This window comes from Babylonia areolata, chromosome 9 (genome assembly GCF_041734735.1).
Source record: "Babylonia areolata isolate BAREFJ2019XMU chromosome 9, ASM4173473v1, whole genome shotgun sequence".
Lineage (NCBI taxonomy): Eukaryota > Metazoa > Mollusca > Gastropoda > Neogastropoda > Buccinidae > Babylonia > Babylonia areolata.
The window spans coordinates 20,652,905-20,665,472 of record NC_134884.1 but is presented as its reverse complement, the minus strand read 5'-3'; the positions used below and the strand labels follow the sequence as shown (position 1 = coordinate 20,665,472).

General features: G+C 45.4%; 1 protein-coding gene across 3 annotated transcripts in view; it reads right to left on the bottom strand.

The window, feature by feature from the left end:
• Positions 1-555: 555 nt before the first annotated feature.
• LOC143286125 (uncharacterized) overlaps positions 556-12,568 on the bottom strand; it is a 155,940-nt gene continuing 143,927 nt past the window's right edge. For all 3 annotated transcript variants that reach the window (XM_076593719.1, XM_076593717.1, XM_076593718.1), the window contains 5 exons: positions 10,221-10,799; positions 8,336-8,531; positions 6,824-6,925; positions 4,775-4,881; positions 556-2,766 (listed from right to left, as the gene is read on the bottom strand). In XM_076593719.1, the coding sequence (XP_076449834.1) occupies positions 2,671-2,766; positions 4,775-4,881; positions 6,824-6,925; positions 8,336-8,531; positions 10,221-10,799 (1,080 nt within the window). In that variant the 3' untranslated portion in view covers positions 556-2,670. The remainder of the gene's footprint in view (positions 2,767-4,774; positions 4,882-6,823; positions 6,926-8,335; positions 8,532-10,220; positions 10,800-12,568) is intronic.

Genomic DNA, 12,568 nt, shown 5'->3' with positions numbered 1-12,568 from the left:
CAAGCATCATATGAAATGAGTCATTTCAACATGCAAAATGCTAACTACAGAAAAATAGGAAACCTATGACATGACCGTGCGAGCGAGCGCGTCGCGTGTTTGTGTGTGTGGGGAAGAAAAAATATATCGGGACTTCTGATAGCATATAAATATCCATCCCTGAATTTTTGAAAATAATAAGAACGCACTTCATGTTTATCGGGAGTTCTAAAAACTTTCTAGAACGAAATTTTCAAGTACGAAACTTTCTAGAACGATTACAGATAAAGAGTGAAAATGGTTTGTCGGAACTGATGCTGGTGTCGTCTGCAACAAAGAATTATTTCCCTTCGCCTGCCGGAAACGCCCCCTTCCACATAAACCCTTTCTCTTCATTACAGTTTCCACCTCCGAAAACAGAGTATGACTGCCAAAGCGGAGGACTGAAAACCTGTCTCAAAATGTTTTCACTTTATTTGGATTCATGGTGACCCTTAGAATGCAGTCTGGGTTCCCTTAGATTTACGGTCATAGTTGACTAAGAAGCCATATATATATATATATATATATATATATATATATATATATATATATATATATATATAATTAGTGTATGTGTGAGTGACTGTGTATCGGGGAGAGGGGTGAGTCTGGAGAGGGTAGAGAGGGTGAAAAAGGGCGGGGAACGAGGCAAAAGGTTTTACAGAAACGGGAAAAGGAGGAAAAAAACAGTACCCGATAGTATCAACACACACAAGTTTTGTGATCGAAGGCAGTGTTTTGGTTGTCCCAAAATCCGGTACCAGCAAACCTCCCAAACTGTGACAGATGGGTGTGCGAGATAAGTACCCCTTTCGGTTAGACCAGCCCCTACCCCCACCCCCACCCCCTTTTCAAATGAAATATATAAAGAGCGGATTCACCACCCCTTTTTGATCAATGTTTTATACCACAAAAAGCAGCCTTCTTACGCCACCAGAAAAAAGACACGTTTTCCAAGTCAGTCGGGAAATAAATCTTACACCAATGAACAATAAACAGCTTATAGGCATAATAAAGATGAGCAGTGTTGTAGCAAATTCACCCCCAAATCACTGACAGGGTTTTATCTGGCAGCTCACAATAAATCATTTAATTAATTCATTTAATATCAGAGGGGTCATAGTTTTACTCGTTGACGATGATATAGAAAAAAAACAACTACATGATGAAATAATACCAGAACTGAGTTGAATAAACAATCATTTTTATTACCGGAGCTAATTTTTTCAGCATAAAGAATCATCCCTCGTATAAGGAATTAACCCGGAACTAGGAAAACTCTTAACCCAAAACAAACAAAACGATACTAAAATCGCTCATGCACTTCAGTTCAGCACTGACATCACCAACGCGCGAATATACATTGTATCGAACTTTTCATGTAAAACTCAGAAATGTCGTCATGAACTAAGTAAGAAACTAAGTAACTACATGATGCCTCGACCAAACCATACACAAACAACGATGTCACAAACATTAACGTTTGCGTGCATTAGAAGGTTCCCTTGCACAATTGCAGAGGAAATGTACTCGTATTCAACGCTTGTAAGCTAATTTCCTATCTTAGTATCCCGAATTAAGGGACATCATTCAGCTGCAGTTTTCATGCAGAACTGAACCATTATTAAGCGTCGTGACCCATTTTCTGTTGTTTTTCAACTCCATTTTGAAGGCTATTATAACACTTAATTTTTACATGGATTCAATAGCAGCACTTACGTGCAGCTATCTAAGCAATGACACATTCTTTCAGTCTGTGTCAATCAGAGAGAGCCGCTCTTTCCCTTAACAGGTCCGGTCCCCCAACCATGCGCTGGTAAACAAACAAAATGGAGTTTGTGCGAACAAAAATTGGCTCGAGGCCACGATCGCATCATTATGCCTACCTCTGGATTAGAAGGGTGGACTGCAAGATCCATGTCATTTCTCGTATGCCTGCATTTCATAACACACACACACACAAATTTCATTTAATTAAATAGATCCCAGAATTTAGGATACCAAAATTACCCATTTTTGATTACTCGGAAAAGAAAGCTTTATGTTTCGCAAATGTTTAAGACCCCAGTTATCAACGCAGATAATTTTTACGCATCCATACATGAAGTCATTCTGTTCGCCACCCAGACATGGAAGAAATATTTTGTGTGACAAGAGTTTTGCCCTTAAACTGCGGACAGAAGAGGCCTTTGGTCCTCCAGTCATCCAACTTTGAGATCACCAATGCACACAGGTCGGACCTGACCGCTAGCTTCACCGCCAACATCTCCACTCTGACTTCACCATTTGGCACAACACTTTACCCCACCATCTGATCCGTAAGAGCTCTCTTGCAAATAAAAATAAAATAATAAAATGAAAACAAATCAATAAATAGATATATAAAAAAAAACTGGGGCATGTCAGAATCTTTTCCCTAGGCTGTTCAAAAGACTGGGGAGGAAAAAACACTGCTGAGAATGTGGAGAGTGAAGATGTGATGTGGTGTGGTTCACATGTGGTGGATCTCTGTGGATGGACTGTAGACGTAGATCACGCTATGGAAGTGGTGGTTGTCACTGTAGATGTAGATCACGCTATGGAAGTGGTGGTCGTCACTGTAGATGTAGATCACGCTATGGAAGTGGTGGTGGTCACTGTGGATGTGGATCACATGGTGGCGTGGATGAGGTCGTTCCTGTGGAAGCTCTGGCTCTTCTTCAGGTGCTTGACCAGAAGACGACTGCAGGGCACGTACTGTCCGCTCTGATCACACAAGGGAAAATGACCGTCATGATATAACAACCTAGCAGGGAACACTCTTAACTTGTAGTCAGAGTGGACACATCACTGGACAAGACATACAAGGGAACACTCTTAACGTGTAATCAGAGTGGACACATCATTGGACAAGACATACAAGGGAACACTCTTAACGTGTAATCAGAGTGGACACATCATCATGATCATAAACTGAAGCAATGATCATAGGAACTAAACAAAAACTGTCTTCCATCACAATTGACACAATCAAACTTGGCAGTACATCCATCCCTCTTTCCACGTCAGTCAGGAACCTCGGTGTTGTCCTTGACAATACACTGTCCATGCAAAAATGTATCAGTCAGACATGTCAGTCCTGCTACTGTCAACTGCGACGCATCAGTGCCGTCCGGAAATATCTATCCACTGACGCAACATCTAGACTTGTCGTTTCTCTCATTCTCTCTCGCCTTGACTACTGTAACTCTTTATTGTCTGGTCTGCCTGCTTCATCCATTCAGCCCCTTCAGCGGATACAAAACTCTGCTGCCCGACTCGTCCTCAGAAAGAAAAGATCTGAGCACATCACTCCTCTTTTGCAACATCTCCACTGGCTCCCTGTCTCACACCGAATAAAGTACAAGATCAGCACTCTATGTTATAGATGCATTCACAAAACTGCCCCTTCCTATCTCTGCGGCTGCCTTCACCTCTACACTCCATCTCGCTCACTACGATCAGCCTCGGATCCACTCTGCTTACGCATACCCAGATTCAAACACTCGACTATTGGCCGCCGTTCTTTCTCTGTTTCTGGACCTTGCGATTGGAATGAACTTCCTTTTTCGCTTCGTCAAGTCTCCACACTCAGCTCTTTCAAGTCTGGCCTTAAAACCCACCTCTTCCAAAAATAGCCTCCCTTGCCTGCCCTTCCTTGTCTTTAGTTTCTGCAGTATTAGAGTTATGCATGCGTGTGAATGACTGGTGCGAAAGCGCTTTGATTTGTCTCTGCACAAGATCCAGCGCTATATAAATACCATTATTATTATTATTATTATCATTGGACAAGACATACAAGGCAACACTCTTAACGGGTAATCAGAGTGGACACATCATTGGACAAGACATACAAGGGAACACTCTTAACGTGTAGTCAGAGTGGACACATCATTGGACAAGACATACAAGGGAACACTCTTAATGTGTAATCAGAGTGGACACATCATTGGACAAGACATACAAGGGAACACTCTTAACGTGTAATCTGAGTGGACACATCATTGGACAAGACATACAAGGGAACACATTTAACGTGTAGTCAGAGTGGACACATCACTGGACAAGACATAGAACGGAACGCGCTTAACTTCTAGCACGAGGGAATGGGGTAAGTTTATTTTTCTCTAGATGACGATCGCGGACATTAAATGAAAATCCTTGCACAGACTGCATACATTGAAACATATCAATGTGAATTAAGTTTAATTAAGGCCTCAGGTTAAAAAAAACAAAAAGCAAACAAGTTTTTCACAAAATCTTATTGTGTCGACAGCCGAGGTATAGAAACTGAAAAGTAAGTATACTGCTTGATACCAGTAGATTTAAACATTCTATGACGAAGCGTACAATAAATCACACAACAACATTGCATCCTGAGGGACACATGTACATCGGTAAGTATGTCCACCAACGATCCAGGAGAAAGATTGGAGATATTTTGTAGGCTATATATCCCCTCAGGTCGATGAATGTCATTTTCAAAGTGATATGTATTGAAGCCCATGCAATGGCAGCTGCTGGACCCTTTGGAAAACCTTCAGTGCAGTGAGTGACCGTGTGTTCACATCTTCCAAAGGGTTAGTCCGGCTTCTGCAATCACACTGTCCCTGTGCTGACAGCAAAACTGTTTATTTAGTTTGTGTGTGTGTGTGTGTGTGTGTGTGTGTGTTGTTGTTGTTTTGTTTTGACATTTATCCGATATTGTGAAGCCGAAGACGATGTGCTCACTGACCTTGACATCCAGAATGGAAGTGACGTCACGGATCTTGAAGAACTTGGCGTGGTTCTGTGGGGTGAACATGTAGCGTTTCCCTTTGTACACCCCGTCATTCTCCCCCACTGAAACACGGCGTTTTTCATGTACTGTCATGTCTTGTGTTATACTGTATGGTACTGTCCTGTCTTTTGTATTTTATATTGTATCAATGTATTGTATTGTATTGTAATGTATTGTATTGTATTACTCATTTTTGTCACAACAGATTTCTCTGTGTGAAATTCGGGCTGCTCTCCCCAGGGAGAGCGCGTCACTACACTGACAGCGCCACTCTTTTTTTCTTTTCTTTTTTTTGTATTTTTTTCCTGCCTGCAATTTTATTTGTTTTCCTATCGAAGTGGATTTTTTTTTTTTTACAGAATTCTAAACCCTTTTGTTGCCGTGGGTTCTTTTACGTGCGCTAAATGCATGCTGCACACGGGACCTCGGTTTATCGTCTCATCCGAATGACTAGCGTCCAGACCACCAATCAAGGTCTAGTGGAGGGGTGAGAAAATACTGGCGAGTGCCGGTGTGATTCGAACCAGTGCGCTCAGATTCTCTCGCTTCCTATGCGTACGCGTTACCGCTAGGCCAACACTACACTGTATTGAATTGTGTGGTTCTGGATGGTGGGTGAACACGTAACATTTCCCTTATACACTCCGTCATTCTATCCCGCTAAAACATAGCGTGTTGTGGTGCATTTTGCTGTGTTGTGTTGCTCTCTATTGTACTCTATGTATTGTTTTGTTCTGTATTGTATTGAACAGCTGAGATAGAAAAGAGAATACAGTCCACTGAGATGAGATGCTTTCGAAGACTCCTGGGCATCTCCTACAAAGATCATATCACGAACGAAGAAGTTCGGAACAGAATCAGGCAAGTCATTGGGCCCTACGAAGACCTGTTGACCTTGGTCAAGAGACGCAAGCTCAAATGGTATGGCCATGTCACGAGATCATCAGGGCTTGCCAAGACATTCCTGCAAGGCACAGTGCAAGGAGGGAGAAGGAGAGGCAGACAGAGGAAGAGATGGGAGGACAACATCCCAGAATGGACGGGCTTGAGGTTGAGCGATACAATCAGGTCAGAAAACCGAGAGGATTGGAGGATGCTGGTTGCCAGATCACCTGTGGCGCCCCAACGGTCCACAAGACTACGGGATAGGTGAAGGTGAAGGTATTTAAGAACCTGGTGTAGTTCAGGGGGTGAAACGTGTAGCTGTTTTTCCTTGTTCATTAGCGTTTTTGTAATGTAATGTCCCGTGTTGTGTTGTGCTGTGCTGAGCGCTCTGTTCTTTTCTGTGCTGAAGTATTGCATTGTGTACTGTGTTGGTCTTTTCCATACTATCCAGTGCTGTACTGTTCTCTTCTGCATACCTGTACTTTATTACTGTGCAGCGGTATAGTGTATTGTCCTGTAAAGAAAAGGCATCACTTGTGTTGTTCTCCCTCCGCAAAAAGCTCGTTTCCCTTACTCATTTTCCTCCACTACGCCAAAGACAATCTTTTGTCTTCCGATATCGTGAAGGACACATCAATTTGGAATCATGACAAAATAAAATCTCAAGGGTTTTGTATTTGGAAAAAAAAAAGAAGAAGAAAAAGCATCATGACTTACCAAATAATTGAAAGTGAACTCATCAAATAAATCAAAAATTGTACAACCGTTTCCACATAAGAAAAGTGTACATTTTTCCCGGACAATTTTTTTTCCCTTCTGCCTGTGGCTGATGTCAGATTTGGTGTGTGTGTGTGTGTGTATGTATGTTTGTCTGTGCGCGCGCGCACGTGTGTGTGCGCGTGTGTGTGCGCGCGCGCGCGTGCGTGTGTGTGTGTGTGCGTGTGTGCTGTTCTGTCAGTGGCTGATGACTAGGTGGTGTGTGTGTGTGTGTGTGTGTGTGTGTGTGTTTGTGTGTGTGTGTGCTGTTCTGTCATTGGATGATGACTAGGCTGGTGTGTGTGTGTGTGTGTGTGTGTGTGTGTGTGTGTGTGTGTGTGTAAGCCAAAGGCACACACTCACTGGGTTCGTCCAGTCGCACCCCGCAGTACACTCTGGCATCATACTTCTCCTTGTCCAGGCGGCCCACGTACTTCACGATTCCCGTGTACACCAGGGGCTTGGCTGCAACATTGTATTGTATTTTTCGTTTTTGTCACAACAGATTTCTCTCTGTGAAATTCGGGCTGCTCTCCTCAGGGAGAGCGCGTCGCTACACTGACAGCGCCACCCCCTTTTTTTGTATTTTTTTCCTGCATGCAGTTTTTCTTCCCCTATCGAAGTGGATTTTTCTACAGAATTCTAAACCCTTTTGTTGCCGTGGGTTCTTTTACGTGTGCTAAGTGCATGCTGCACAAGGGACCTCGGTTTATCGTCTCATCCGAATGACCAGCGTCCAGACCACCACTCAAGGTCTAGTGGATGGGGAGAAAAGATCGGCGGCTGAGCCGTGATTCGAACCAGTGCGCTCATATTCTCTCGCTTCCAAGGCAGACGCGTTACCTCTAGGCCAGGCAATGGGGCGGTTTCTGGGTGGAGTAGGGGTGGGATAGTGGGGCGTTCTACTCAAGCTTCTTAATGCCTTGTCGGGGTGGTTTCTGGGTGGTGGGGATGGGGGTGGGGTCTACTCACACTTCTTCCTGCCTCATCAGGGTGGTTTCTTGGGGTGTATGTGGGGGTGGGGGGTGTTACTCACGCTTGTTCATGCCTTATCGGGGTGCTTTCTGGGTGTATGTGGGGGTGGGGGGTATTACTCACGCTTCTTCCTGCCTTATCAGGGTGGTTTCTTGGGGTGAATGTGGGGGTGGGGGGTATTACTCACGCTTGTTCATGCCTTATCAGGGTGGTTTCTGGGTGTATATGTTGGGGTGGGGGGTCTATTCACGCTTCTTCCTATCAGGGTGGTTTCTTGGGGTGAATGTGGGGGTGGGGGGTGTTACTCACGCTTGTTCATGCCTTATCGGGGTGCTTTCTGGGTGTATGTGGGGGTGGGGGGTATTACTCACGCTTCTTCCTGCCTCATCAGGGTGGTTTCTTGGGGTGTATGTGGGGGTGGGGGGTATTACTCACGCTTCTTCCTGCCTTATCAGGGTGGTTTCTTGGGGTGAATGTGGGGGTGGGGCGTATTACTCACGCTTGTTCATGCCTTATCAGGGTGGTTTCTGGGTGTATATGTTGGGGTGGGGGGTCTATTCACGCTTCTTCCTATCTTATCAGGGTGGTTTCTTGGGGTGAATGTGGGGGTGGGGGGTATTACTCACGCTTCTTCCTACCTTATCAGGGTTGTTTCTTGGGGTGTATGTGGGGGTGGGGGGTCTATTCACGCTTCTTCCTGCCTTATCAGGGTGGTTTCTAGGGGTATATGTGAGGGTGGGGGGGTCTACTCACGCTTCTCCCTGCCTTATCAGGGTGGTTTCTGGGTGTGTGTGGGGGTGGGGGGTCCACTCACGCTTCTTCATGTATTATCGGGGTGGTTTCTGGGTTTGTGTGGGGGTGGGAAGTCGGTGGGGGGTGGAGGGGGGGGGGGTTACTCACGCTTCTTCCTGCCGTAGCGGGGCGGTTTCTGGGGCACGGTGAAGGTGACCCTGTCGCCCACAGCGATGGCGGCGGCCAGGACGTCGTCCTTCTGCCGGGCCGACAGCTGTAGCCTGGCCAGCGTCACCTCGTCCCTGCTGCCTCCCGCCTCACTGTCCGTGTCCACAGAGCTCTGGGACAGCGCGTCACTGCACACCTGGGCCAGGTGGGAAGGGGATGGGGGGAGAGGGGTTTAGTTGTAACATATACACTATTACCTGTGAACTGTACCTGACCTGTGACCTATAAACTGCCTCTGCAGATTAGGCCGAGCCTACGCATGCGCATCGATTCTTGACCATTGGCTTGCTTGTCGGCAAGTACGTCAGATGGTGTCGTCAGAAACATAATTTCGACTCCTCTTTTGTCAACGTACAAAGAAAGAAAAACTAACGAAAATGAAGTTCGAACATCTGTGCATCGACTGGGAAGCGCCAGATTTGACATCAAAAGTTCCAAAGATCACGTTCAATTTGTCTCTGACGGACTGCTGTCACCACTGAATAACAAGCAGAAGGCACACTGGGTGGGTACCGGGATCGGCTACGCATGCGCACCGTCTCTTGACTGTCGGCTCTCTAACTGTTAGATTAGTTGTTCACAGTCTGTTTCACTTTTGCGGACATCAAGTGAAAAGTCATGCACTCCAGGCCTGACTATTGCTTTGGGTTACGCTACTGTCGGGGATTTCTGCCCAGCAGATGTGGTGTGGCGTATACACGGATTTTGTCCGCACGAAGTGACGCCTTTTTGGGAAACTTAAACTGTCTTTCTTTGGTGAATTGATTAACGTCTGTTCTTCACTCTCCTGAATTAACTTAACGTCTGTTCTTCACTCTCCTGAATTAACTTAACGTCTGTTCTTCACTCTCCTGAATTAACTTAACGTCTGTTCTTCACTTCTCCGAATTTAACTTAATGTTTGGTCTTTTTTTTTTTTAATGGCTGGTCTTTGAATATCCACCTGTTCACTTTTCTGAATAAACTTGACGTCTGTGGGTGTTCACTTTTCTGAATAAACTTGACGTTTGTGGGTGTTCACTTTTCTGAATAAACAACGTTTGTGGGTGTTCACTTTTCTGAATAAACTTAACGTTTGTGGGTGTTCACTTTTCTGAATAAACTTGACGTCTGTGGGTGTTCACTTTTCTGAATAAACTTAACGTCTGTTGACTTCCAGGACTTATTTCAGTGTCTGGTTCTTGAATAAGAATCTTTTCAATGTCGTGATTTTTTTTTTCATGTAGATGACCCTTAACTTAGCGTCCGATGACTTTCAGCATCATGTCCGTCTGACGAACGAGGAGCAGTGATTTTCAGGACCAGCGGCTGGTCTGCCTTGTGTAAATGTCGTCAGTCCGTCATGCCCACCCCTAATCTTCCATAAATCCAGTATGATAGAATTCTGCAATCAACAACCATCTACCTCAAGATCTAGTCATCAACCCCATTCACATGTTATATGCGGCTTCTGTTCAAACGTGTGTGTGTGTGTGTGTGTGTGTGTGTGTGTGTGTGTGTGTGTGTGTGTGTGTGTGTGTGTGTGTGTGTGTGTGTGTGCGTGTGTGAGAGAGAGTGTGTGTGTGTGTGTGTGCGTGAGAGAGAGAGAGAGAGAGAGAGAGTGCGTGTGTGTGTGCAGTATGTGCATGTGTGAATATGCACAAGTTTTTAGATTGATATACACTTGTATGTATCCCCTAATTTCTACTGTATCTGTGTTTGTGTACGACTTTCAATTTATGTACACACACTCACACTCATACACACATACACTCACTCACTCACACACACACGAATACCTAACACACACACACACACACACACACACACACACACACTACCTCACCTCCGTGTCCCGGAAGGGCCCAGTCACAACAGCCGAATAGGGCCGGACTTTCCCCTGCTGACCACCGCCGCCGCCATGTTGATTGCTGTGATGGTTCCGGTTCGTCACGTGCGCCCACCCCTCACCCCCGTCCTCCCCCTCCTCCTCCTCCTCCCCCTCCATGCCCCCTATCGGGTAGTCCAGTGAGGGGGGAAAGCGCGAGGAGGCGCGGGTCTCAGAGCGGTACACGTTGGAAGTGGCTGGCCGCACGTGCAGCGAGTCTCGTGACGAACCGCGCGTGTTGCGCGGCCTGGGACTCTGACGACTCCTGGAGTGGGCGTCGTGGTGGTGGTGGTGGTGGTGGTACTGGGTGGAGGCGGAGGAGGGGGCGCTGCGCCTTACGGGGTGGACCACGGCCGTCTGGGTGTGGGGGGAGGAGGAGGAGGAGGGCGGGGTGTGGACGGGGGCTGGGAGGTTCTCCTGCAGACACCTCTCCAGCAAGCTAAAGTCCGTGTCCCGTGGCGGCGGTGGGTGCTGGCTGTGTTGTTGGTAAGGGGCCGTGTCCACAGACAGCTCCCGTTCACGGCCTGCCACTCCGTCCTGTTGGGGGAAAAGGGGGGTTATGGTGTGTGTGTGTGTGTGTGTGTGTGTGTGTGTGTGTGTGTGTGTGTGTGTGTGAAAAATATATGTCAAATGTCTGATAATTATGTTATCAGCTTCTTCAGATTTCGAAGTAGTAATCATAAGCTGGAAATAGAAACAGGGAGACACAAAGGCATACCACGAGAGTTACTGTTTTGTAAGGTTTGTAACATGTCTGTGATTGGGGATGAGTTTCATTTTATAATGAAATCTCCCAATTATGATCAGTTACGAAACAGATATGTTCCTAAAAAATATTTGTCTCCAAAATCGGTTTTTAATTTTTGTAATATGCTCAAAGGAGCTGTAAGTAAGATGATTAGATTTGCAAATGTTGCCTAGTTACACTTTTGGAGTTAAAAGACATTTGTATTTTCTCAACTTTTATGTGACATTGTTGTGTATTTGGAAATGTTTGTTCTGGGCACGAAAAGATTATTTTGCAGTAATCCTCCATACTCCAATAGGAGTGAAAGGATAATTAAAACTTGAAACTTGAAACTTGTTAGGTATTCGTGTGTTTGTGTGTGTGTGTGTGTGTGTATGTGTGTGTTAGGTATTCGTGTGTGTGTGTGTGTGTGTGTGTGTTAGGTATTCGTGTGTGTGTGTGTGTGTGTGTGTGTGTGTGTGTGTGTGTGTGTTAGGTATTCGTGTGTTTGTGTTTGTGTGTGTGTGTTTGTGTCCGTGTGTTAGGTATTCGTATGTGTGTGTGTGTGTGTGTGTGTGTGTGTGTGTGTGTGTGTGTGTGTGTGTGTTAGGTATTCGTGTGTTCCTTCGTTCGTTCTTTAGTTTAACGTCTTTTCACTGTAAGTGATATTAGACGAGTATTCGTGTGTGTGTGTGTGTGTGTGTGTGTGTGTGTGTGTGTGTGTGTGTGTGTGTGTTTGGTGTTCGTGTTTCCAGAGCCCACCGAACGCTGACCTAGATTACATAGTATTTATTATGCATATTTGATGTTCTACATGTGTATAAGCTTCAACACGAACGAGAGGTGGGATTTCTAGCGCAAGCAGCTCTGCAGATTATGTTGACCTGTGAGATCGGAGAGAGAAAAAAAACAACATCGCCACCCTGAACATACCAAACCTGCTGCGGTAAAAGTCTTGACGTTGATAGTCCGGACGTTTTGCTTTACATGCGACGTGCACGAGTCAGTCCCCATGAATTGGACCCCTTAATTAGCTCGAACCCTGGACCCAAGATAGACTGAAAGTCCAGTTCTCTCTAACTGCCCTGCACGCCCACAGACCCAGGGTTGGTGTGGGTGTGTGGGCATGAGTGTATGAGTGTATGCGTAGTGGTGTGGTGCAGGTCAGTAGTTGGGAAAGCGGGCGGGCGGGGGGGGGGGGGGGGGTGGGGGGCATAGGGTTGTGGCAGTGAGCTGCCTTCCGTTCATATACACTCAAGAGCTTGTGACAAATAGAATAGAATAGAATAGATTTTATTGTCATGAAACCTTAAGGTTTATGAAACACAAGTGCAATGGTAAATGAATGAATGAATGAAAAATACACAATTCATTAATCAGTTAATGCAATAAATTGCAACAGCATTCATAAACAAATTTTCCTAATCTTGTTTGTATATATTCATCATCTGTTAGCATCACCTGACTGGGAATATTTCCTGTGTTATTCGAATTTTGAATATCTTTTAAAAATTGTTGCCTTAAGGTTTTATATTTGATACAATGATCAAGAAGATGGATTTCGTCTTCCACAATGTTA